Source organism: Esox lucius, chromosome 11 (assembly GCF_011004845.1).
Source record: "Esox lucius isolate fEsoLuc1 chromosome 11, fEsoLuc1.pri, whole genome shotgun sequence".
Taxonomy (NCBI): domain Eukaryota; kingdom Metazoa; phylum Chordata; class Actinopteri; order Esociformes; family Esocidae; genus Esox; species Esox lucius.
In genome coordinates this window covers 46,862,390-46,889,814 of record NC_047579.1, presented here as the reverse complement: position 1 = coordinate 46,889,814, position 27,425 = coordinate 46,862,390, and the positions used below count along the sequence as shown (strand labels likewise).

At 41.5% G+C, this 27,425-nt stretch overlaps 1 protein-coding gene across 1 annotated transcript; it reads left to right on the top strand.

Moving 5' to 3' along the window:
- The first annotated feature begins 92 nt into the window (after positions 1-92).
- On the top strand, positions 93-27,425 carry tyk2 (tyrosine kinase 2). The gene is made up of 24 exons (XM_010900071.3): positions 93-179; positions 12,068-12,275; positions 14,055-14,178; positions 14,293-14,425; positions 14,527-14,690; positions 14,883-15,246; positions 15,364-15,546; positions 15,722-15,879; positions 15,963-16,080; positions 16,195-16,378; positions 16,499-16,617; positions 16,785-16,955; positions 17,040-17,127; positions 18,720-18,847; positions 19,012-19,147; positions 20,145-20,296; positions 20,392-20,542; positions 21,018-21,109; positions 21,249-21,441; positions 21,824-21,942; positions 23,336-23,508; positions 23,594-23,711; positions 23,863-23,973; positions 24,826-27,425. The coding sequence occupies exons 2-24, from the start codon at positions 12,089-12,091 to the stop codon at positions 24,964-24,966; spliced, it is 3,507 nt and encodes a 1,168-aa protein (XP_010898373.2). The 5' UTR covers positions 93-179; positions 12,068-12,088; the 3' UTR covers positions 24,967-27,425.

Below are 27,425 nucleotides of genomic sequence, written 5' to 3'. Positions count from 1 at the left end.
ACCGCATCAATTATAGCCTGAATGCACGGTAGATCACAGCTGGTTCTTGGGGCGTGGCCAGAGCGTCATGCAACTGTCTTATGTGCTTCTCTGGAATGCGTGGGAGTAGGGGAAATACGCATTAGGAAATAGTACGAAGTGGACATCGATTTATCGTTTGAGAGAGGGAAAACTAAATGGTAAGAAACATTAAGTTTTCGCTGTACAACTTAAATATGTATCCTGTTGTATTCCAGCTTTGACAGATAAATAATCTCTATCATAGTACGTAAGCTTTGTCTTTTGCGTTTGTTCAGAATTGGTTATGTATTGTCAACGTACATGAGCAATAGTGTCGATGATATACATACTGGTTTTGGTGAACCTTCAGACGGACTGTGGGAATGAGAAATTATAGCCAAAATTGCATGCCATGTTATTTCATTTGTGTGTTTACTGATGTTCATGTGCAATACCGGAAGGCCTTAAAACGTAGTATTGTTCGTTGCTTGCTACAAGGTTTCCCCTGTATTCGTTTAAGTGATATCAAGTCCAACGAAATATTGACAACTTTATGTTCAGGTAGTAAATGTGTTTACTTTCCTCATAATGCCGACACGTATGTGTTATTACAATAGCGTAAATTTTGATGCAAACAAAATCAAAGAAAGCACAAAATACATTATTTTGCTTCCCTTATAGTGCTTATGCTCTGAAATACGCTGTCCAATACAAGGTATTCATAAACGTTTAAATCGGATTGATCAAAAAGTACAGTAAGTAGTCTGGGACTTCTTATTCAGGTTTGTTTCCTTATTGGTCAAGCCCCAGACACTTTTCAGGGGCATTTTACACTAAATACGAGATGTGCGGTTCCTGTTCAAGAGGTCACACTCCGCTCCACACCCGTTTCCACCTGTCGCCAAAATCTTCTCCGTCTGTATTCCTAAAGTTCAGAACTGACAATAAAATAAATAAGGAGAGTGACTGTCCAATTATGACACATTTTATTTACCTCGGATAGAAGAACGGTCTGGTCAGTGATTGCCAAATAGTGAGCCAATATTTCCAGAGGCATTGTGAAGTATTTGCCCCTGTTCTTACTTATTTCTATTATATGTCCTTATATAGTCTAAATGTCAGAACTTAAAGAATTATGTTAAATAAAGAGAACCTGGCCTGGTCAATGATCAGACCTAAACCCAATGAAGATGCTGTAGAAGGACCTGTATAAAGCAGTTCATGCATAATAATCCAGAAATGTGGCAGAGAGCAACTTTGCCTGGGAATATGCCAAAATTCCTCTTCAGGGATGTGAGAGACTGATCAGCAAGTTAGTTTGTTGGCAGTTTATGCAACATTTGCCCACTCTTCTTTGCAAAAGCGCTCCAAAACCGTCAGATTGCGATGACATCTCCTGTGCACAGCCCTTTTGAGATCACCCCACAGATGTTCACTTGGATTCAGGTCTGGGCTCTGGCCATTCCAAAACGTTAATCTTCTTCTGGTGAAGCCATGCTTTTGCGGATTTGGATGTGTGCTTTGGGTCATTGTTGTGCTGAAAGGTCAACTTCCTCTTCAGCTTTCTAATGGACGCCTGAAGGTTTTGTGCCAAAATTGCCTGGTATTTGGAACTGTTCATAATTCCCTCCACCCTGACTAAGGTCCGGTTTCAGCTGAAGAAAAACAGCTCCAAAGCATGATGCTGCCACCACCATGCTTCACTGTGGGTATGGTGTTCTTTGGGTGGTGTGCAGTGTTGTTTTTGCGCCAAACATACCTTTTGGAAATATGGCCAAAAAGTTCAACCTTGGTTTCATCAGACCATAACACATTTTCCCACATGCATTTGGGAGACTTGATGTTTGTTTTGGCCAACTTCAGCCGTTCTTGAATGTTTTGCTTTGTAAGAAAAGTCTTCCGTCTTGCCACCCCATAGCCAATTCATATGAAGAATACGGGAGATTGTTGTCACATGTAGCACACAGCCAGTACTTGCCAGAGAATCCTTCAGTTCCTTTAATGTTGCTGTAGGCCTCTTGAAAGCCTCCCTGACCAGTTTTCTTCTTGTCTTTTCATCAATTTTGGAGGGATGTTTAGTTCTTGGTAATGTCCCTGTTGTGCAATATTTTCTCCACTTGATGATGACTGTCTTCACTGTGTTCCATGGTATATCTAATGCTTTGGAAATTATTTTGTACCCTTCTTCTGACTGATATCTTTCAACAATTGGATCCCTGTGATGCTTTGGAAGCTCTCTGCAGACCATGGCTTTTGCTCTGAGATGCAACTAAGAAAATGTCAGGAAAATCCTTCTAGAACAGGTGAACTTTATCTGTGATTAATCAGTCACTTTAAATTATGGAATGTGTGTAATGACTTCTTTTTAACATGAGTTTGAATGTGATTGGTTAGTTCTGAACACAGCCACATCCCCAGTTATAAAAGGATGTGTACACTTATGCAACCAGGTTATTGTAAGGTTTTTATTTTTCATTTTCCCCCCTCAAAGATTTCAGAATTGTTTTTCAATTGAATTGTTCACATTATAGGTTACATTAAAAGTGGAATAAGTTCTGACATGATTTATCTTTGTCTCATTCTTTTACATCACAAAAACCTGGCATTTTAAAAGGGGTGTGTTGACTTTTTATATTTACTGTAATTATTATATGACCCAAGTTATTTTCTTATTTTTCGGTGTGATGCTTTTTATTACTGTCCCAGGAATTTAAAAAAAACTGACAGACGGCTGACAAATTATAGGAAAAACCTGAAACATGAGTGGAGGAACAAATAACAAATGCAGAGGCTTGCATAAAGTTGTACTGCATGATACAATGAATACCCTGTCGTGCTTGTTGGCTTGTATAAAAATGCTGAGCAGTTCCAGTTCACCTTGATTTTGGATTAATATGGCAAGAGGAAAGGATCAAAATGTTAGACACGCTCTCCACCACCCACATCAAAACCAAATTATTTAAATGCCAAATAATATATAATTGCTATTTTTTTTTTTTTTTACTTCATTAAATCTTTATTCCAAAAAGAAGCACCATACATTTTATGACAATGGAGTATTAACAATTTCTCAAAGACTAATCCTGTTTACAGCAATGCTATACATAGGAACAAATTGCACATTTTATCTGGTTTTAGAGTGGCAGATGAACATTTATAAATGTGTTATCAATAGTAAAACCAGTAAACATGTATTTATTTATTTGTATAAATGACTTCATGAACATCTATAACTGACGAAATGGTGCATTACTTTGAAGTGACAAATGTATTACTATTTTAATTTAATCAGTAAATACATTGACTATTAACACATGAGTTCATGGATTTAGACAAGCTGGCCATAATGACACAGAAAGATCTGAATAAATCAATCAGAAACATAGCCAAATCGTTGCCAAAATCAACTTTTTGGTACATTTAAAAAGTCAAAAAACACTGGTTAGCTCAGGAATGGCAAATTACCTTGTAGACCAAGGAACACCTCTACAGTAGATCACCAGATAATGCTTGCCATAATTAAGAAAAACCAACAACAAAGACCTGTCCGACAGATCAGGTGCATTCTCCAGGAAGTAGGTGTAAATGTGTCAACCACAACTATTTGCAGAAGACCAGCTGAGCTTCAGAGGTTTAACTGCAAGGTACAAAAACACTATATGGGGCGACTATATGGGGCGGTTATTATTATATTAATACAGATTGCACTGTTTATGGATGTAAGTACCCTTAATGTAAATTCGACAGTCTGCACTTCAGTCATGAAGTACAGAGTCAAAGCAAGTACCCTTGGGTCATTGTCCAAATTCTTATGGACTGTAATCTGTGTTGTTCTGGTGCTGTGGGATAACACACTTGGATTTTATAAAGATTTTCAAACAATTATTTGCACTCCACTTTGACAAATAAACCAAAAGATGGTATGGGCATACTAGTTTAGAACATGCATTCATCCTAATACAGTGGGGAGAACAAGTATTTGATACACTGCCGATTTTGCAGGTTTTCCTACTTACAAAGCATGTAGAGGTACACTTCAACTGTGAGAGGTGGAATCTAAAACAAAAAGCCAGAAAATCACATTGTATGATTTTTAAATAATTAATTTGCATTTTATTGCATGACATAAGTATTTGATCACCTACCAACTAGTAAGAATTCCGGCTCTCACAGACCTGTTAGTTTTTCTATAAGAAGCCCTCCTGTTTTCCACTCATTACCTGTATTAACTGCACCAGTTTGAACTCGTTACCTGTATAAATGACACCTGTCCACACACTCAATCAAACAGACTCCAACCTCTCCACAATGGCCAAGACCAGAGAGCTGTGTAAGGACAATTTGTAAGGACAAATTGTAGACCTGCATAAGGCTGGGATGGGCTACAGAACAGTAGGCAAGCAGCTTGGTGAGAAGGCAACAACTGTTGGCGCAATTATTAGAAAATGGAAGTTCAAGATGACGGTCAATCTCCCTTGGCTGGGACCACAGTCTCAAAGAAAACCATTAGTAACACACTACGCCGTCATGGATTAAAATCATGCAGCACACGCAAGGTCCCCCTGCTCAAGCCAGCGCATGTCCAGGCCCGTCTGACGTTTGCCAATGACCATCTGGATGATCCAGAGGAGGAATGGGAGAAGGTCATGTGGTCTGATGAGACAAAAATAGAGCTTTTTGGTCTAAACTCCACTCGCCGTGTTTGGAGGAAGAAGAAGGATGAGTAGAACCCCAAGAACACCATCCCAACCGTGAAGCAATTCTTTGGGGATGCTTATCTGCAAAGGGGACCAGACGACTGCACCGTACTGAAGGGAGGATGGATGGAGCCATGTATTGCGAGATCTTGGCCAACAACCTCCTTCCCTCAGTAAGAGCATTGAAGATGGGTCGTGGCTGGGTCTTCCAGCATGACAACAACCCAAAACACACAGCCAGGGCAACTAAGGAGTGGCTCTGTAAGAAGCATCTCAAGGTCCTGGAGTGGCCTAGCCAGTCTCCAGACCTGAACCCAATAGAAAATCTTTGGAGGGAGCTGATAGTCCGTATTGCCCAGTGACAGCCCCGAAACCTGAAGGATCTGGAGAAGGTCTGTATGGAGGAGTGGGCCAAAATCCCTGCTGCAGTGTGTGCAAACCTGGTCAAGAACTACAGGAAACGTATGATCTCTGTAATTGCAAACAAAGGTTTCTGTACCAAATATTAAGTTATGCTTTTCTGATATATCAAATACTTATGTCATGAAATAAAATGCTAATTAATTACTTAAATCATACAATGTGATTTTCTGGATTTTTGAATTACAGACTTCTACATGCTTTGTAAGTGGGAAAACCTGAAAAATCGGCAGTGTATCAAATACTTGTTCTCCCCACTGTATATGTATACACTGCACTGTCAAATTAATATCCTTTTCCTTCAACTTCCTTCGACACATTTGCAGTTCTTGTATTTTTCAATGTCTCCTTATCTGTATTGCAAGCTGTTTTTAACATTCATTTCCTTGAATCTACTAGGTACCATCATTTAAAAACAAGAAGTACATATTTCCTGGTTACTAGTAGCTATTCTAATTGTTACTAGTCATTTCTTTCAGTTTTACTAGTAAAGGTGGATTGAATACTAGTACTTATTCTTTAGTAACTATTCCAATTGTTTCTAGTTCATATTTTTACGGATTTGCGTTCCAAATAATTGCCTTCCAAACAAAGATATCCTAATAATTACAAGTAACAAAGACAGGTTTTAAAATCCATTACTGTAATGCTAATCCTCTTCTAACATTTAATGAAGAAAAAGTTGCTATTCCATTTTTACAAACCATTATTTAATAGAAACAGGTAGCATTTCAACATTACTAGTTTATATTGTGATTGAATCAATTCAAATATTGAGTCAGACTAGTATGATTTGAAATTATAATAAAAGAAAGTCATTTTTTACTAGTTGTTGTGTGATGACTAGTAAAAAATGTACTCTTACTATTAAAACAGGGACCGTTGCTATCTTCATTCTGAAATACAAGTGACTAGCAACAATAAGATACTGACAGGTGAACTTGAATTGAGACAAGTCATTATGAATAAGCACTAGTAACTATAACAATGTTACTAGCAAAATCGTAGTAGTAAGAATTTTAATAGCAACTAGAACTCAAGTGTTGATATCTGAACTGCAGTGTGTACTTCAATGTTATTATTTCATTTTACCATTATTAATACTGGGAATTCAAGCTGAGACCTGGGTTTCTTTTGCACTTGGACCCTGTATTACAGCAATAATAAAAATATTATAATATAAAAGTACATAGAAAATACACATACATTAAGAAAAGCCATCACAGTGAACAATGAAAATGTAATTTACCAAACATTTACATTTCCTCGTGGGTACCAGAACATCAGCATAAGGCTACTTATGGTATTCCATATACGCTAGGTATTCCATGAGTGAGGTGCATAATTGCCAAAAGCAGTTTTTCCTAATTCTTGAGTAAACCTGTAATGTGTCAAGGACTAGCTAGTCTTGAGTGTGTGTTTGGTAACTGCATGTTTTCCAGTGTACGGATCCGGAAACAATTAAGAGACCACTGCACCTTTTTCTTTCCTTTCCAAAAAGTCAAAAAGGAAGGTTTTGAGTGAGGAACAGAAGCGTTCAATTTGCAGTCGTCTCTTAATTTTAGAAAGCCAAGAATGGCTAATAAGCTGTTAAAACAGCCAGTGGCAAAAGCCATACAGTTCATTGATGCTATTTGTGGTGGAGGTAAACTTAATAAGAAACGTTAGTCAGTTTAATACAATGGTTAATGGTGTCTAGCGAAATATTGTAACTTGGCATGATCTTAATGTGTGGCAAAATGATCTAATGTCGAGACACTATACCTAGACCCAATAAGCTCGCAGCGCCGTGGTGTAGTGGTTAAAGACACCGCCTCTTGTGTGGGTGATGTGGGTTCGTATCCAGGGAGGGCTACAAAATCCATCACTTTTAATTGCGGGCAGGTTGAACTAGGTTTGCCTGGTTCCTTTTCTGGTTTCTAACGTAAAGCACTTTGAAATGCCCTGTATGTGAAATGTGCCAAACAAATAACCGTTCCTTGCCTTTGCCTTGATGGCAGCTTTGCACACACTTTGCATTCTCTCAACCAGCTGTTACATTTCTATTTTGAATAGCATCAGATATATCTTCTCTGCGCTTATACTCTTTTCTATGCCGTATGATTATCTGCAATGGACAACACCAAACCTACTAGGGCCAGCTATGCTTCAGGTAAAGCAGAAATGCAATCAATGTTACTCTGAAAATAATTAGTGTAAAACATTAAAAAAACATTAAAAAAGTGATAGTACAGGGTTTGTCCATTTGGATTCAATCATCTCATACACTGATCAGCCCTAACATTATGATAATCTTCCTGATATTGTGTAGGTCCCCGTTTTGCCATCAAAACAGCCCTTACCCATTGAGGCATGGACTCCACTAGACCTCTGAAAGCATGCTGTGGTATCTGGGACCACGTTAGCAGCTTATCCTTTAAGTTCTGTTAGTTTCGAGGTGGGGCCTCCATGGATCTGACACGTTTGTCCAGCACATCCCACAGATGTTCGATTAGATCGAGATCTGGGGAATTTGGAGGCCAAGTCAAGACTTTGAACTTGTTGTTGTGTTCCTCAAACCGTTCCTGAACATTTCTGCCTTGTGGCAGGGCGTGTTATCCTGCTGTAAGAGGCCAATGCCATCAGGGAATACCATTGCAATGAAAGGGTGCACATGCTCTGCAACAATTCTTAGGTAGGTAGTACATGTCAAAGTAACATCCACATGAATGGCAGGATCCATGGTTTCCCAGCAGAACATTGCCCAAAGCATCACTCTGCCTCCGCCGGCTTGCCTCCTTCCCATAGTGCATCCTAGTGCCACATGTTCTCCAGGTAAGTGATGCACACGCACTCAGCCATCCACGTAATGTAAAAGGAAAAGTTTTTTAGCAGACAAGGCCACCTTCTTTCATTCCTACGTGGTCCAGTTCTGATTCAGGTGCTTTCGAAAGTGGACAGGGGTCAGCCTGGGCGCCCTGAGTGGTTTGTGGCTACACAGCCCCATACGCAACAAACTCTGATGCACTGTGTGTTCTGACACCTTTCTATCAGTTCCAGTATTTACTTTCTCAGCAATTTGAGCTACAGTAGCTTGTCTGTTGAATTGGACCACATGGGGTAGCCTTGGCCACCCATGACTCTGGCTCGTGTTCACCACGTTTCCTTCCTTGGACCACTTTTGATTCTGACCACGACAGACCAGGAACACCCCACAAGGGCTGCAGTTTTGGAGATGCTCTGACCCAGTCATCTAGCCATCACAATTTGGCCCTAGTCAAAGTTGCTCAGATCCTTAGGCTTGCCCATTTTTCCTGCTTCTAACACATCAACTTTGAGGACAGAATGCTGCCTAATATATCCCACCCACTGACAGGTGCCATGATTACCGGATTATCAGTGATATTCACTACACCTGTCAGGGGTCATAATGTTATGGCTGATCAGTGTACATGTAATGGGGCAATTCTCACTGACATCTAGTGTAAATATCCGACTAGCTATATATTTATCAGTTGCATTTGTTAAAATATAAACAATTAATGCTGACTTTGTAGGCACCCTAAGGTTAGGCTTTGTCTTGGTGATTACCAAAATCCAACATAGCTAAGTGATACCAAAATCCAACATAGCTTAGTGATACCAAAATCCAACATAGACAACAGACTGCATTTTTATTTGCAAAAAGCCAAGCCCCTTACGATTTTAAAAATATGTGAATCATCAACATATACTGGATTACTACAATCTAGGGATGCGCCAAACTTGTTAGACTCATATACATCTCTGGAAATAATTAAGTCTTTCCCTGTCATTGCACAGTAAAACGTATTGGGACGTAGACGAATAACTATTTTGTAAAATTTTAAGAACAATAGGTACACCTCCCAAAATCAACCAAAATAAATTCCACTACAACATTGCCAAATGTGAAGATTGAATGGCAGTTGTATTTAGATTACAGGAAATAGCCTCAATTTCACACAAGGGGAATATCAAATATACCATTAGCTCTCTCGCTACTTTTAAAAACAATATGAGTAGCTGTCCCAGTAACATAACAAGAGATGTTATGAACTCACACTGGTCTGGGCATTTTAGCATTATCCTGAGAGCAGAATTAAATTGTCTTTTAAACTTTACAGATTTCACTCAACACAATGTAATTTGATCCAACGTGAATCCACAAATGTTGTCAGATCGGGAATCCATTTCTTGATTGTCAAATTCTAAAACAATCTGTGACCTTCGCTTGTAGAAAACAAGGTGTGCAGGTATACTGGACTGACCATCCACTATGACGTCAGTCTGCCGTTGGTCTTTCTGAGCCGGGGATATCAACACAGCTTGAGCTCCTTGAGGGGTTTTTCGGATTTGCCCCCTATATACAGTACATTTGGAAAGTGTTCAGAGACTTCCACGTTTTACATATTTTGTTACTGTACAGCCTTTTTCTAAAATGCATGCCCCCCCCCCCCCCAATTAGTCTACACACAATGCCCCATAATGACCAAACTAAAACTTGTTTTTAGAAGAAAAAAAAAAGATAACATTGACCCCTTCACTCAGTACTTTGTTGAAGCACATTTAGCAGTAATAACAGCCTCCAGTCCTCTTGGGTTTGAAGCTACAAGCTTGGCACATCTGTCTTTTGGGTTTTTCTCCCATTCTTCTCTGCAGATCCTCTCAAGCTCTAACAGGTTGAATGTGAAATGTAGCTGCAAAGCCATTTTCATGTCTCTCCAGAGATGGTTTATTGGGTATTGTATTTGTTTTTTATTTTCAAATGATTATAATTATCTTTTAAATGTTTTCATATTTTTATGGCAAGATACGTACATTTCATTTGGTTATTTACACATGGACTATATTACACACCTGGTTATCTGCAATCAGTATATTATTTTGCAATGACATTGATTAGATTCACCACAGTTTGATACATTTTTGGGGAGATATGCTGCTTTAGAAGTTGAAAATTTGCTCTGCCTAGAGCTGAGTCTTTGTTTACGCCCATTTCAGCATGATTCACACCTTGAGCCTTAGGCATCAACCCCACCCAGCTCTTGACTTTAAGTATTCAAATGGGCCACTGGTCTGATTGGTCTCTAATAAACCATCTAAATAACCATCAGCTCTGTGTTCCAATGGCACACTGCGTTTAAATAATCCAAGTTTATAATTTTAAAAGACTAATTGATCATAAGAAAAAGGATTTTGCAATTATGTTAACACAGCTGAAAACTGTTGTGTTGATTAAATAAGAAATATAACTGGCCTTCTTTAAAGCTAGTTGAGAATCTGCAGCATCAGCAATTGTGGGTTTGATTACACACTGAAAATGGCCAGAAATAACTTTCTTCTGAAATTAAGGCTATTCCATGCGAGAAATTGCCAAGACACTGAAGATCTCCTATAACGTTGTGTACTACTCTCCTCACAGAACAGAGCAAACTGTCTCTAACCAGAATAGAAAGAGGAGTGGGAGGCCCCGGTGCACAACTGAGCAAGAAGACAAATACATTTAGTTTGTGTCTAGTTTGAGAAACAGACACCTAACAGGTCCTCAACTGACAGCTTTACACACAAAGATATACAAATGTTTCAGCTTTCCTGTACAAAGAGATGCCCACTTCACCATATTATAGAATCAGAATGATTGGGGAGCAGTCTTGCATTAGTAAAGCATGAATAGCCAATCATGATAGCTTTTTGGCCAAATGTCATGTGTGGGGGGAACCAAACACTACCAATGCCTAAACAAACACCATCCCTATGCTGGAGGCAGCATCATGCTGTGGGGATGCTTCTCATTAATAGGGGGCTTGGCTTCTTATTAAAATTGAAGTATTGAAATAGAAAAATACCAGCAAAATAATATACTTTAGTCCTCTAAAAAACAGAACCGTGGGATGAAATACACCATTCGGCAAGAGAATTATCCCAAACACAAGGCTGAAGCAACACTGGTGTGGTCTTACAGTAGCCAGGGTCAAGGGGCTTTTCTCAGGGTCAAGGGGAATTGTCGTTAACCACGCACTCATGCTGGGCATTAGTATAGCCTCTTCGCATTATATTATTCTCACTCATTAACATCTCGCAAAGTTTGAATATGTCGCTACATGCCATTATATTGTGTTGAACTGAGTAACGTTTCTTATTTAGTTTACTTCCACCACAAATAGCATCTATGAATTTTATAGCTTTTCCTACTGGCCGTTTTAACAGCTTATTAGCCATTCGTGAAAGACCCTGATACCATAACTACTGTATCAATATAGGTGGCAATAATGGAATTTTTTGTCAAAAAGCCAGCTAAGTGTTTGTCTATCCTCAACAAATCCTGAGACATAATTCGAAAATCCACCAGAAATAGTCGCAATATAGTTAACTGTTTCATTTTAGGCTTCCCATAACGTATCTACTCAAGGTTGTAACCAGCGAGGTTTTTGTCTATCCTGAACAAGTCCTCTTTTGCCACTGGCCGTTTTAACAGCTTATTAGCCCTTTGTGAATGACAGATACAGTATCAATGTAGATGACGATAACTAGTAATGGCCATTCGAAGCTTCATTAGCTTATTTTAGCAGCAGGATATTATGCTGGCAGCACTCAGATTTTCTTTATCAAAATAAAAGCCATCATTGAAATGTATACGGCTATATAGTTAATAATCTAATCTGTGAAAAATAACAGACAAGAATAACATTGGAACAGACATTAAACATACAATGTACAGACAAGATTGTTAACTGTATTAACTTATATAGTTCAATGATGGCTTTTCAGATTGAAAAAGATCATCTGAGTTAGCACTGCTAACAAAATATCGGCTCCACTTACGCGGTTCGGCAATAATAAGATTCAATTTATCCCCTTATAAACTCTTTATATTTGTTACCAAATGTAGTTTTATCAGTTTATGCATGTGGCAGTTAAAATATGTTTCCCTTACTTTCTCCTTGTGACAGGTGTAGAAGCCTGCTTGGCCCATGATGTCTCGAAGTGGCCGCTTCAAGAGCACCAGGACAGGGGCGTCCACAGGCCACTGTGAACCTCCTCAGGGTCCGGGTGTCCATGTCTATCTGTTCTGGACCAAGGGAGAGGAGCGCTATCTGACCCACACACTTGGCAAAGTGACAGCGGAGGAGCTGTCTATCTCTGCAGCTCAGATTGTGGGTAAGAAGGAGCATATCTTCTTGACATTGACATTTTTTTCCATTCAGCAGACACTCTTTTACAAAGCAACTTACAGTAGTGATCACCATAGAAATGCACCACAGACTCAGTTATTTTGTGCAATAATTTAAAAGGAAGTTCAATGTGTGGTGTTCTGTTTCCTCATGGTTGGGTTATCTAAATTACAATAAAATGTTCTAGCCCTAGAAAATGTCTTTGCCACTACAAGCTGGTTGTTAAATAAATAATTTACAGGTTGTCATTTGAGCAGTAGGAAGTATAAACAAAATTAAATTAAAATGTAACAACATGTGTAACCTAAACTGATGCGTGAACACTTGTTTCCATCGCTACCTGTCTTGGGCCCTAACAACCGAGTTAATATTCATAACATATATATTAAATATTGTTGTTAGGTCAACAGTGTATCTTAATGTAATATACTGAGGTTTGGTTACATTAATCCATTGCTTTTCGTGTCATGGAAAAACCCCTGCTGAATGCAGATGATGTCATGAAAAATAATAAATGAATCAGTTTTCTTAGTCACACTTCCTAGGAAAGAATCCGTTCAACACATTGCTTTATTTACGAGAATAGTGTTTTTGCCAAGCTTTTATGTGTTTTGATGGGATTCACTTTCCTGTCAGGAAAAGGATAAGCAAGGATAAGCTTGTATCTCACTCGATTAGCTGTGGCCAAAGCTAGATTGTGCTTGCTTCCTCTTTTTCACTCAACTATTTTCATAACCCGATAACCTAAAGGTAATTATGCTATAGTTTGAAGTTATGTTGCATTTTGTTGCCATATATGTAAGTATCCCATATCTGGGGTACCTCTGTTAATAAAATGTAGTCGTACAGGGGAATGGTACCCTATTACAGGATTAATTGGGGTTATTCTGTGTAAACCTCTGAATTTTTAAAATGGTAGAGCAGGGTTTTGTTTCACCAGGCCCTCATATTTTACAATGGATACACCCCCTCCCCGAAAAACACAAAACTTCTCCCAAAATGACAGTTATTACCATATTCACTGTGTTGTAGTTTAAGAGGCCTGTCCTATTTTATTAGTTTTTTTTTAGGGAAGAGGGGATGTTATCTGCCTTGCATGCAACTTTTAACTCCTAGTCAATACAGTTCAATTGTGCTGGGAGGACAGTCACGGCGTCCAACTGAAGTCGTATAAGTCCATTTATATTGAAACGGTTAATACACAAATGTTATTTATTGCATGTGATGTCTGTTGGTCTCCGCTAACCTTGATCCACTATGTCTCCTTTACATTATAGTGAGAAGGATATTACAAAATGTGTATTCTTCAAGAATGCTGCATAACATCTTTTGATTAGCTGATACAATTGTCCCTTAGGTATTGCTGTAGGCCTAATTCACATAACCAAAGATGCCAGGGCTCGGCCACGCCTTGCTGTTGTCTGGAACATTGCCGCCTGGGCTTTAGTCTCGCCAGGCCCTGGCCCAGTTAAACACTATAACGCACAATATGCAAACGCTAGACGAACGCAGCCGATAAAGTGAGTTCCATCCCAATGAGCAGAAAGTTTTAGAGGAATAATTTGCTCTGCAGCCATTTAGAAAATATATCACTCGATATACAGGGTGGCACTTTGGAATTGTTAAGGGCGCAACGTTTGGCCTTTGACAGCCTGACATGTAAGGGTGTGTGTGCTATTGAGCTCAGTATGGTTGTCTCTGTTCTATGTCATTAAAAGGTTATATCCCAGGTGTATGTAACTTTTACGTCGTTCACCCCTACTAGGCATCACTCCACTGTGTCATGTCCTGTTTGCTCTTTACAACCCGGAAACCCACTGTTGGTACAGTCCAAATCATTTATTCAACCCAGAGGAGCAGAAAATCCTGACACTGCATTATCGCATGAGGTTAGTGTGTGTGTGTGTGTGTGTGTGTGTGTGAGAGAGAGATGCGCTTGTGGAGAACAATATTCTTTAACCTGCGTGCATACGCCCACCTGAAACAGTTTTCTGTATTTCCAGGTTTTACTTTCGGAATTGGCATGGGTTAAATGAGACGGAGCCATCAGTGCTGCGCTACGCCCCGCGGTCAGCAACAGAGCACGAGGGCTCACCCCTCCTGGAGATGACCTCATTAGAGTACCTGTTCGCCCAGGTGAGTCCCCTGATGCGCGGTGAACTGGAAAAGTGTGACACGGCAGAACATTCACGCTGCGTACATGTAAGATCAGTTGTTTCCGTTTTTGCTTGTCTTAGGCAAAGTTCGACTTTGTGAACGATGTAGCACCTATGGAGGGTGCTCAGGGCGAGGATAAGCTGTGCCGCTTTAAGAATGAGAGTCTGGGGATGGCCGTGCTGCAGCTCTCCCACCAGGCCCTGAACTCCGGTCGCACGCTACAGGAAGTGGCCAAGTCAGTCAGGTGAGCCATGGGTCAACGGGGATGATGGGCGCTCGGCCACGGGTGGGCAACAATGTTTCAGACCCAAGTGTTGCCCGAGGCCGCGTCCAAAATGGCACCCTTATTCACTCAGAGAAACGATTTACCACACGCCGCCGCTGGCGATGCCTGAATGTTTTCCATGCCTTGCTCACTCCCCTTGCCTTAACGCAGCTTCCTGCACTGCATTCCGAGGTCGTTCTCCAGACACATAACGAGGGACAACTTCCTGACCAAGATCCGTATCCGGCGAGTGTTTGCCGACTTCATGAGGACCTTCCAGCAGCACACCGTGGGCCGTCTGGAGTCCCAGGAGGTCATGTACAAGTACCTGTCCACCCTGGAGCACCTAGCGCCCCACTTTGGCACAGAGACGTTTCCTGTGGTCCACCTGGAGCAAAGGAAGGATGGGGGCGATGGCAGCAACAGTCAAGCCCACGGGGCCTCTGACTCTGATAACTTTGTCACTCCAGCCTCGTATGAGGTCACGGTGTCTGGCACTAACGGGATTCAGTGGAGGAAGATCGTGGTGCAGAAGGTCCGTCTCTCCCATTTGATGTCGGTCACCCTTGACTGTTAGAACTGTGCGATTAGCCTGTGTGCTTTGGCAGTGTGTCTATTTCTGAAGAAGTTAAGCGGTGTCCGTCTTTTCTAGGCCAAGGAAAACAACTACTTTGGGAACGATTACTTTGGGAATAGGAAAAGCGTAAAGAAACCCGCCGAGGGAGTACCCAAGCCTGCAGACACATTGACATCGTTCTGCGACTTCCCGGAAATCTCCCACATCAGCATCACCGGAGCCAGTGTCAGCATCATTAAACAGGACAACTTCTCTTTGGTTAGAATGCCTGCCACTCATGACGTCAGTTTATGATTCCTGTCAAGCTTGGTGTATGTCAAATTAGAATTGTATGTTTGTGCACGTGAATTAAAGGGAAAGTGAAGGGTGTTGGACTGAAATTTGAGTGGGCAGTTCATTTCTGACCGAGAAATAAATGGGTGTATGTGTGTAGGAGATTCAGATGAAGTCCAACATGGAGGCTCGGTCCTTTGTCTCCCTTCTGGACGGGTACTTTCGTCTCACTGCCGACGCCCACCACTACCTGTGTCATGAGGTGGCTCCACCCAGAGTTGTGCTCAGTGCAACCAATGGCCTCCATGGACCAATGCAGTGAGTATTTACGCACACACACACACACACACACACACAAACTGCCATGACTGGCACTTCAACTCTGACTGTGTCTTTTTCAGTGACCACTTTGTGCTGCAGAGACTGAAAAAGGAGGGAGTAGAGGAGGGTCCCTTTCTGGTGCGCTGGAGCGTCCTGGACTACCATCGCATTATATTAGCGGTTCTCAACAAGAGCCAGGTGATCCACACCGAGCCCTGAAGAATGAGGAACATGGATGATGTAGAGTTAAGAAATGCCGAATCTTTATGTATTTTGACCGGGCTTTTGAATGTCTGTTCTGGCCTTCTGTAGAACGGACTAGCTCCAGTCCATAAGCAGTTCAGGATCCTGCATAAGGGTTCCACGTTCTCTCTGGAGGGCTGGGACCGGGAGTTCAGCAGTGTCAAGGAGCTCACTGACAACCTCAAAACCTTTGTGCTCAAGTCTGGCTCGGATAATTTCACTGTGAAGAAATGCTGCCTTCCCCGACCGGCAGGTTTGTTACCCGGCGCGGTTAAGGTTGGATGTGGGCTGTTGTTAGGCCCATTGTGTCTCTTCAGCGTGGACTACAGAGGCCTGGTATTTCATTCAGTGTGTGGTTGGCTCTGTGTTGCAGAGATTTCCAACCTGTTGGTGATGAGGCAGGGGACAGGCCAGTGTGTTCAGCCAGGTTCTGTGTTCCTCTCACTGACACAGCTGAGGTTCCACCAGATCAAAGACAAGGAGATCATCCAGGCGAGTTTTGACGTCAAATGCATGATTTTAACCAAAAGGACACGATGAACCCAAATCCTCAGCAAAGAACACAAGTTGAATGCATCCAGAAGCGCAGTGCACTGCACCGTCTTCGTAATGCGTGTAGTTGATGAACATGCCTTGTGTCTCTCCTCTCCGGTGTTCAGGAGCAACATTTGGGCCGTGGGACCAGGACTAACATCTACTCAGGCCGCCTGTTGGTGTGGGGCGGTGCTGAGGAAGATGAGGATGATGAGTGGAACAACAACCACAGTGATCGCAAATGGAGACGGGTGGTCCTGAAGATCCTGGACCAGAGCGACAAGGACATAGCCTTAGTGGGTGATCTCTCTGCTGGTTACGTGATTCCGTTTTGTTGTCGTTCCTTTGTTTTATTCTTCCTCTTTCTCGTCATGTTGTAGGCGTTCTTCGAGGCGGCCAGTCTGATGAGCCAGGTGTCCCACAGTCACCTGGTCTTTGTACACGGTGTGTCTGTCAGAGGATCTGAGAGTAAGTCACCGTGGGCCGATTTGACCTCTCATGTTCACTTCCTCATTCAGCTGTACAACTTCCCTTTTCAGTGCTGACACTTCCCCCCTCAGAAGGTAATTTGCATTGGTTGATTGAATTTCAAGGCAGTATTGCTGTAGGGTACCCTATGAATGAATTTTGAGCAGTTAGCAAGGCAACCTCGGAATAAGCGACACACGAATGTGCCTTATCTTACAGTCAGGTTAATTTCCATGGCAGTGTATACTCTAGAACGAACCTGCCCCAGGCCTGTTTAAATCACAGCTAACTCAACTCAGCCTGTATTAAATGATAGGTAGATTGATGGAATGTCGTGGATTGGAAAGGTCAATAATCCCTATTAATTTTATGATCTGTCTGTGCCTAGGCCCATTTGTCATAACAGTTTATTTACTTTTTATATAGTTGAATTCTGCGATGTGTTCCCACCGACACAGCCCTAGTCAACCCATCCTTCTCTTTATAACACTGCTCGCTCAACCAGAAAGGGTTCGTCGGCAGACACACTTAAAGATAACACACTCACTGCCACTAACTACGATTGAGGTTGCAGGCACCCAGTCTACTACAAGGAGTTGTTTGAGAATGATGAGACAAGGCGGCCTGTCTGTCATTTTTTGTCCCACCCGTCCACTCCAGTTTGCATTGCCCTCTGCTGGTCCACCATGCACTGTGGTTTTTAACACCTGGATTCAAATACAATTATGCCACTGTACTGCGGAGCAGTGAGCACGTCTTTTGTCAGTATCTTGTACAACTCATGGTCAGTCTGATGGTCTAACAATCACTCCAAATGCCACTGCTTTTGGTTAGCCACACTGGTTTGTGCACTCTGGACTTAGCGGTACTGGACAGTACCTGCTACCTTTCAACTCATTATATTAAGACATACTGTAGCAGAAAGGCTTTAGACGTGTGCTTGAAACTCTGGGATTCTTGTAGCTAATGTACAGGCGTGGACAAAATAACAGAAACACCTAACAATATCTCAATGTTAAGGATCATACATGTCCTGAACTGTGTGTAGTGGGATATTGCACCATTCTAAAAAGGGAAAAATCCACCAGTTCCTAGAGGGATCAAGAGGTGGAAATGTACTTTGGTCTCTGCGCTCCACAACTTTCCATAAAGGTTCAATGATCTAGTGAATGACTGTGCTGTGAGTTGAGGACCAATCAGATTCCTTTCCCCTTGAAAATATTGCATAATTGTTCCCTTTATTTGAGCAAGAGCATTTGTATGAATGACACATTTTTTTTAGGTTGTTAATACTTTGTATATTGTTACACATCACATTACGTAGTTAGTAATGACAAGATGCATTTAAATGTTACAGTTTCAATGGCACAGTCTTTGTTAAAGCCTTAGTGGTGCCGCTAGCTGATGATTGGCTGCAAAGCCCCATGGGTGATGTTGCCCTGGGAAGGAGAGGGGACATCGGCAGGAATGTCCTGGTCTCATCACACTGTAGTGACTGCCTCAGGCAGCCTAGGTACCCGAAATCAAAAATCACCTTTATTATGTACATTTATGCACATCAAGTATTTTCCCTGTATTTTACTTGTCTACAGATATCATGGTGGAGGAGAATGTGGAGTTTGGGCCTCTGGATGTGTTTCTGCACAGGGAAAGAACGCGGGTCACCCCACAATGGAAGTTTATTGTTGCCAAACAGCTTGCAAGTGCCCTGAGCTATCTTGTAAGTCCGCTAACGCCCGACCCATAACCCAAATCAGATATTTCATTCTGTGTCTTGTAAAAGTGCCTTTGAAAATCCAAACCATTGTGCCCTTAGCTAATAAATTTTCAACCTTCAAGGTGTTTCCGTTATATACTGTGTGGTCTAACCCTTTCCACCTGCAGGAGACAAAACGCCTGGTACACGGTAACGTTTGTGCCAAGAACATCCTGGTGGCTCGCTGCGGTCTGGAAGAAGGCACCATTCCATTTGTCAAGCTCAGTGACCCAGGCATCGGGCTCAGTGCTCTCACCCGAGAAGGTAAGTTTATACCAGACCAATGAAAAAGGTAGTTCCCACCAATACATCCATGTTGGACACTCACAATAATGTACAACATCAAATCTCCCCAGTGAGTAGATTGGGCAACTGTCCATTTCCGTCTCTGGTGGTTTTGCATAGTTTGCCGTCTTTTTTCATCAGATATTCGCAGGAAGCCCTGTACAAACCACTTCCTGGTGGCTGTGAAGCCCACTTCCTGTTGTCTTTCACTCATCATATCCACACATCAACTCATTATATTAAGACATACTGTAGCAGAAAGGCTTTAGAGGTGTGCTTGAGACTCTGGGGTTCTTGTAGCTAATGTATAGGTGTGGACAAAATAACAAAAACACCTAACAATGTCTTATTGTTAAGGATGTCCTGAACTGTGTATAGTGAGATATTGCACCATTCTTCAAGGAAAAAATCCACCAGTTGCTAGAGGGATCAAGGAGATGGAAATGTACTTTGCTCTCTGCACTCCACAACTTTCCATAAAGGTTCAATGATGTTCAGATCTGGTGATTGGGAAGGCCATGGAAAGCATTTGATGTTGTGACATTGTGAGCTGAAGGAATCCTTTGGAAGGGTCCAGGGGTCCCATCCAAAGGGTCCAGGTTTTGTTCTCTTTATGCAGTAATGTCTTTGTACGATGCACTTGGATACACACGTTTTCCAAATGGCAGCAATAAGTTCCAACTTTGGGAAGCTCACGATGTACAGTTTTTGTTGAGAGTGGTTCACAGGTGCTGATTCTATTCTGTAGTAATTTTTGAGGCTGTGTATTTGGGGCATTGAGCAAATAACCTGTTAAGTGTCTATTCCTGTCAGCTTTGATTAGCCACCACTGTTCCTCTTTGCTGATGCAATTAGTCCATGTTTGTCATGATTTCAGAATTTTTTGGTTATTTTGTTTGGTCCCTGTATAGGGAGCAGCATTATGGCAAACTCTATTAGTGTCTGATTTGATTTGACTGTCTTGGGTGCCCTACAGAGCGTATCGAACGCATCCCATGGATTGCCCCAGAGTGTGTGCCCAACGGTGCCCCCCTTGGCAGTGCTGCCGACCAGTGGAGTTTTGGAGCCACTCTGCTAGAGATCTGCAACAATGGCGATTTGCCCATGAGTGCCAACACCCTCACCGAGGTACCCTAAGCCCTCTCGTCTGAACCAATTTCTCTGACATCTTCATACCTTTGCCTGTGATTCACTTTGCCCTGGGACCTCTTTCTTGCTAACAGAAAGAGCGTTTCTATGAGACGCGGAGTCGCCTTGCAGAGCCTTCGTCACAGGAACTGGCCAGCTTCATTAGCATGTGTTTGACCTACGATCCCAGGGAAAGGCCATCGTTCCGCACTGTGCTTCGAGAGCTCACTGAACTGCAGATGAAGAGTATGTCCTCTCTCCTTATATTCAGACCCCTACATTATCTCCACATTCTGTATTATTCACTTTTTAGAAATGTGTACTAATTCATATAAAATGGGAAACATAAGTATCTCATGTACATAAGTATTCAGACCCTTAGTCATGACACTCCAAATTGAGCTCACATGCATCCTGTTCTTTGATCATACTTGAGAGGTCTCAAGAACTTGATTTTATTGCCCACCTGTGGCAAATTCTATTGATTGGACATGATTTAGAAAGGCACACACTTGTATATATAACCCAATTCATGATTTACAAGGAAGTCTCTATATAACTCAGAGTAGCGTTGAGGCATTATTGGCAATGAAATGCTTATGTACATATGTTAGGAAAGTGATTAGGTCTGAATACTTTCCAAAGCCACTGTAGATAGACCACAGTTCAGTAATTGATTACCTTTGCTCTATAATATTGCTGTCTTTGTTTTTTGTATCAGATCCAGACATTTCCCCACTGGAGTCTCTCCCAGACACTGACCCCAACGTTTTCTATAAACGCTACTTGAAAAAAATCAGAGACTTGGGTGAAGTGAGTTATTTTCCCAAAATTCTCTCATAAAAACCTCTGTGCTCTTTCCTTATATGTGGTATTTTGTGATCTACTTGTCTGTGTTAAGCAGTGTTTCCTCACCCCCTGAGAGAACACTGTGACATTTCTCTGTCTACAGGGTAACTTTGGGAAGGTGATGCTGTATGTATATGATCCAGCCAACGATGGGACCGGGGAGTGTGTGGCAGTGAAGTCCCTAAAGCATGAGGGTGGTGGTCATCACCATGAAGGCTGGATGAAGGAGATTGAGATCCTCAAGTCCCTCTACCACACCAACATTGTGAAGTACAAAGGCTGCTGCTCGGAGCTGGGTTAGCATCATGTCACCACTTTACCTCACCTGTCTGTCATTCACCTGTTGCACACGGATGTATATTCCTTACTACATAAATGTTTGGGTGTTTCCAGAATCTCGTCACATATACAGCTCCGGAAAAAAAGTAAGAGACCACTGCACCTTTTTTCTTTCCTTTTCCCAAAAAGTTGAAAAGGAAGGTTTTGAGTGAGGAACAGAAGGGTGAAAATTAAGAGACCACTGCTAATTGAACGCTTCTGAAACTTTCCTTTTCAACATTTTTGGAAAGGAAAGAAAAAAAAATTCCGGAGCTGTACATCAAACTTGTGTAGGTTAGTACTATATGTACAGGATGAGTGACTGCTGGAAATGCCTGTGTTATTCATCTCTTCTTGCAGGAGGGCAGGTGGTGCAGCTGATCATGGAGTACCTACCACTGGGCAGCCTTAGAGATTACCTCCCCAAACACCGCTTGGGCGTGGCTCACTGCCTCCTCTTTGCTCAGCAGATATGCCAGGTAATTACAAGAACACTACCTGGGTTCCTGGTATCATAGACATGCATGCAATCCATGCCCTTTCTAGTGTTTGATTTAGTTCTGTAGACACTTAGGTTACGATTTAAAATGTTGGGGTCCATTATATAAAACTAAGTAACACTACGTTTTTTCCTGGGTAGTAAGTGTTATTTCACATGCCTAAAAAGTGTAGAAAATTGCTATTATCCCCCACAAACTTTGCTTTTGTGACCAGGGCAGTGGTATTTTCATATGTACCTATTTCCAATGTGAAAATGGGCGAATTTGTGTCTTTGTTCACATAAAGTCAGAAAGAACAACATATGAATCCAAACTAAGATGTATTTGTACTAAAGTAATAAAAAAATGACTACAAAAGATTTAGAAGTGAGTAGTTTTTCGAGATTAACGATTATTCTGTAAATCACTTTTATGAATCTGCCCGGAAATGTAGTCTTCCATCAAGTTCTCATTATACTGTCCTTGGTAGCGGCGTTCACGTACGCTCTCACGTTCTTCGTAAATTTATCACGATGAGCATCAAGGATATGGACTTAGAGGAACATCCTGCAGCCCATTGTGCCGTAGTTCTTCACCACTCTCAATCAGGTCCACATAGTTTTCGGCCCTGTGATTGCCCAGGTAGCTCTGAACCTCTGCGACAAAGCTGTTCCAAGCCACTTTCTCCTTACTAGTGAGGTTCTTGGGGAATTAATTGCATTGCAGGATCTGTGGTTCAACAAAGACACCGGCTTTGACCTTTGCCTCAGACAGCTTAGGGAAGAAGTCTTGAAGGTATTTGAAGGCTGATGACTCCTTATCTAGATCTCTAACAAATTGTTTCATAAGGCCCAATTTGATGTGCAGTGGTGGCATCAGCACCTTCCAGGGGTCCACCAGTGGCTCCTACTTGACATTGTTCCTTCCCCCAGAGAACTTGGTCTGCTGTGGCCAGTCCTGCCTGTGGTAGTGAAGTCTCCTATGACCTCCCAGCCATGCTCATCATATGTAACCGCTTAGTCAGCTGGAACTGAATAGAACTGGTTGGCTTAAGACACCTGCATTCATACTACTATTTATAATTACTGGAAGGTTATAGAAGTTACTCCATGTTTACTCAGCACTGAATCTATCTGGAATGTTATGGAAAATAGGTACATTTCAAAATATCACAAAAACAGAGTTTGATAGGAATAATATAAATGTTCTATACTTTTGATGCGGACGCAAGTAGGAAATGACTACCCAGGAACAAAAAAAGAAATAATGGTTACACGGTGTAATTGGAAGCCATTTTATACCACACTAGATGAGAGTCTAACCACAGGCTCTCTGCTTCATATCCCATTGGCTTCCCTTGTCTCCCTCCGGCTCTTTTATCTGTACTTTTAAGGGGATGGATTACCTGCATTACAAACGATACATCCACCGGGATTTGGCTGCCCGGAACGTATTGGTGGAGAATAAGTGTCTGGTGAAGATTGGGGACTTTGGCCTGACCAAGTACATCCCAGAAGGAGATGTTTACTACCGCGTGCGGGAGGATGGAGACAGTCCTGTGTTCTGGTGGGTTCTGGAGCAATTCAGCTATTAATAATACAGATGTGTCTCCAATTAAAAGGTGTTTTACAGAAACCTTCACATTTTCCAGGTATGCAATTGAATGCCTGAAAGAGAGCAAGTTTTCCTTCTCGTCTGACATTTGGTCCTTTGGTGTGACGCTCTATGAAATCCTGACCCACTGTGACCCTCGTCAGAGCCCACCAGCGGTATGTCCTCCTCAGCCTCTGACTCGCTCGACCGGCTCGGTCCAAATGGGCACGGCCCGTTTAATCAGGGCTACCGAACTTCTGCTCAATCGTAGAGTCTGAGTAAAGTGTGGCGAGAGTGTTCAGTGTGTTTCGTGTGTGTTTATTATAGAAGTTCCTCCAGATGATGGAGAACGTGCAAGGTCAGATGACAATGATGTTACTGATCAAGCTTCTGGAGAAACACAACAGGTTGCCCTGCCCCCGAGACTGTCCTCACGAGGTACGGCATACAGTTAAACTCACAGTACTTTCCATCCAACCTGGACTCAGGGGACTTTGTATGACTATTTTACATGAATCTTTGACAGCCGAATTTGTAAGATATATTACGTTAGGTAAAAGTAATGTCAGAGTAATAATCCAGAAAAAAAGTGAGAGGCTGTTTCAAACCCAGGTCCTTTTGCTTCACCGGCATGTGTTCTACCCACTGCTCCAAATAGGAACTTTCTGATAGAGGCGGCGAGTACTGGTATTATAATGTCAGTATGTTACAAGTGGTTTTCTTTCTAACCTAAACCTTAGTACTACCATTAACCCCAGTGCTGTGATACCTAACCTTAACCCACACCCTAACATTAACCCAAGTGCTGTGATACATAATGTTAACCTAACTGTAATATTAAAATGCTTTTATTACATATTCTTGTGAACTTGATAAGGCCATTACTCATCCCCTGAAATCCATAAACCCTGTGTGGAGCAGGGGGTGGAGTGCCCGCCTTCAGAGCTGAACGATGTGGGTTCTAAACTTGGCTTGTGCGTTTTGTGTAAATTATTAATGAATGATACGTATTCATACGTTCATAAAATATGATGCGTTTGTCTGGTGATCGTATCATATGATACGATTTAATAGCATTCGTAACATGTTACGTTGAAGCCAATTCGTAATGTATTATACGTTTTGGTAGCACATTGTAATGTAGCCAAAAGTAACGTAACCTATCATACAAAATCAGGTTCCATTGATTTATGTAAGATGGTATACGTAGTCCCCCGAGACCTTGTTGTTCCATCATATCCGTTAGCAAAGTGCTTACAGAAACAGAAACAAATGTGTTCTTTTCAACAGGTGCACTTGTTGATGCGGCAGTGTTGGGATTTTGACCCTGCGAGACGGCCGTCTTTCAAATCTCTTATTGAGTCCATTGAAGAGATACGCAAGATGTATGAACAGCAGCTTAATGTGTGTTTGGCCCAAATAAGCCAGTGATTACCTGACTTTGTTCCACAGATTAGCAGGCTTTACACCTCAGCACTTTGCTACAACCAGTGATGTGAGAAAGTGTTTGCCCCCACACATATTTATTCCACTTTTGGGCTATGATTGTAATCAGAACTTGTATCTGATATGGGATAATGGTTAACTGAAAAAAATGGAATATTTTGGTTTAATCAACAACGTTATGCAACACCCAATACACCTGTGCAAATGAAAATACTCTGACACCCTATAACATTGTACCATTGACTGCTACCAAATGCTTCCTGTATTTGTTGATCAGAAACAAATTAGGTTTGACTAAATGCTACAGGTTAGCGACATGCTTTTAGCACGCCTACAAAAATGAATACCCAACATGCTCAGCCTAGACACAAAAAAGAATGCACTGTATTTGGGACAAATCCCTCACTCCATCCTAAGCCTCATCTAGATTTGTTGTTGAATAATGTTGTAATTGAGCAAGTGAAGGAAACTAATTTGCATTGTGTTACAGAAGATAGCAAGCCAACATGGTCAAAACATATTGATTAAGATGTTGCTCAGATGGGAAGAGAGCTTTCCCTAATGAGGCTGCTTTCTCATCTCAACCAACACAAGTTCTACAGGCCCTTATTTTGTTAACGGCCAATTGTGGCATCTACTACGATAAAAAAGGACATACAAATTGCAGTTGGTCTAAAACAGAGCAGCACATATAGCACTTATATGTACATGGAGTGAATGTACATTCTGTCATTCCCACCTGGCTCAAAGTGGAGGAGACACTCAGTACATCACTGAGGGTCTTCGTGCAGGGTATAGATGCGTTGAGGGCTCCAATCTCTCTGTTCAGGCAGTTCGGACACACATCTGTACCATATCAGGCATGCAACCAGAGGTCTCCTGAAAGTCCCAAAGTCCCGATCAGGAGCTGGGAGGCGCACAGTGCCAAATGGAGCCAAGGCCACACTCTTCCATTCCGGGGATTATTAGAACTAGAACTGTGAAAAGACAGACATTATTATGCATTATGAATGTTATTGTTATGAATCATGTATTTTGTTGTGGGGTTTATGTTGGCATATTAGGCTATATATTGTAGTGTTATTTATTTTGTCCTTGTATTGCGCGGTATTCTGATTTCTGTTTTTCCCCAGGAAGCTGCTCCCTGGGGTGGGCTTAGGAGGATTCTAATAAATAGTACTAATACTTTCTAAACCCAATTGAGATGTTGTGGCAGGATGTAAAGCCTGTATCTAATGCTCCAAAAACCACAAGTGTCACTGCATTAAGACGCATTCCGGAATATTTGGCCTTGTTGTAAAAGTGGAGCTGTCGAGCCTAAATGGGTCCCAATGTATTTCACATCCAGCCAAAAATTTCTTGTTATTTGCTGAAGTCCCAGACTGCATATTTAAACCAGGACTGTACAGTGAAAACGTTCCCACAGCAATGTGAGAGACTGATCCAAAGCTGCGGAGAGAGTTTGTTTAACTATATTGCAGCAATTGTTGGCACAACCAACTACGGAGAGTAATGGGAAATCACTTTTTCACATTGGGTAATTGGGTGTTTAATTTGTTGAATTTGTTTACATGTGTTAGGTACTAAAATCTTATTTCTTCACCAGTTAACTGTTATCCTGTTCTTAGTTTAGGTTAAAGAACTGATAACGCACGGTGTAAGAAATATGCAAAAATAAATATAAATATGAAGGGGGCAAATACTTTGCCACACACAAGTCTACTTTAGAGTCTACACCATGCCCTGAATTATAGCCTACACCACAGTGCCCTCTGCTTGTCCTGAAGGAGAGTATACTATTGTATTTCTAAATAGGAAGTGAGACTTCATTTTCATACATTTATTCGTATAGAATAGATGACTGCTTGGTATTTACTGGCAGCAGGAACCCTTCTTTTTTGATGGGACAGATATTAATTCAATTTTTTTTAAAGATATATATTTTCTGGCATTTTTTGTGCTTTATTTTATAGAGGGGAAAGATTAATAGGATGAAGCGTTTTTATTGAAAGAGCAGTGGTGCTGGATACTGTACATGTGCACGGATGGTCAGTGCTTAACCTGCCGAACCACCTGAGGCCACAGAGATTAATATTATTATTAACTGTGAAAGACCCCAATGACAGCCTGATAGTGCTGGCCCCGTAGTAGAACCATGTCAAGTTTTCGAATTTGGTACTGAACTCTAGCCAGTTGGAAAATCCCATTCATATGAATGATTTAAAATCCAGAGCAGGACAGAAGCTGTCATACCACACTATTCATGACTCATAATATTCACAGAAGTAATGCAACACTTTGACTGAGGTATATCTATCAACATATTTCCTTTATTTGTTGTAAATATATACACTGTTTCTTTTTACACTGTTTGGGAGGGTACATTTAGAAAATTCTGCATCTATGTCACTGTTTAATAAACTTGCCTATACAATGCAATCAGA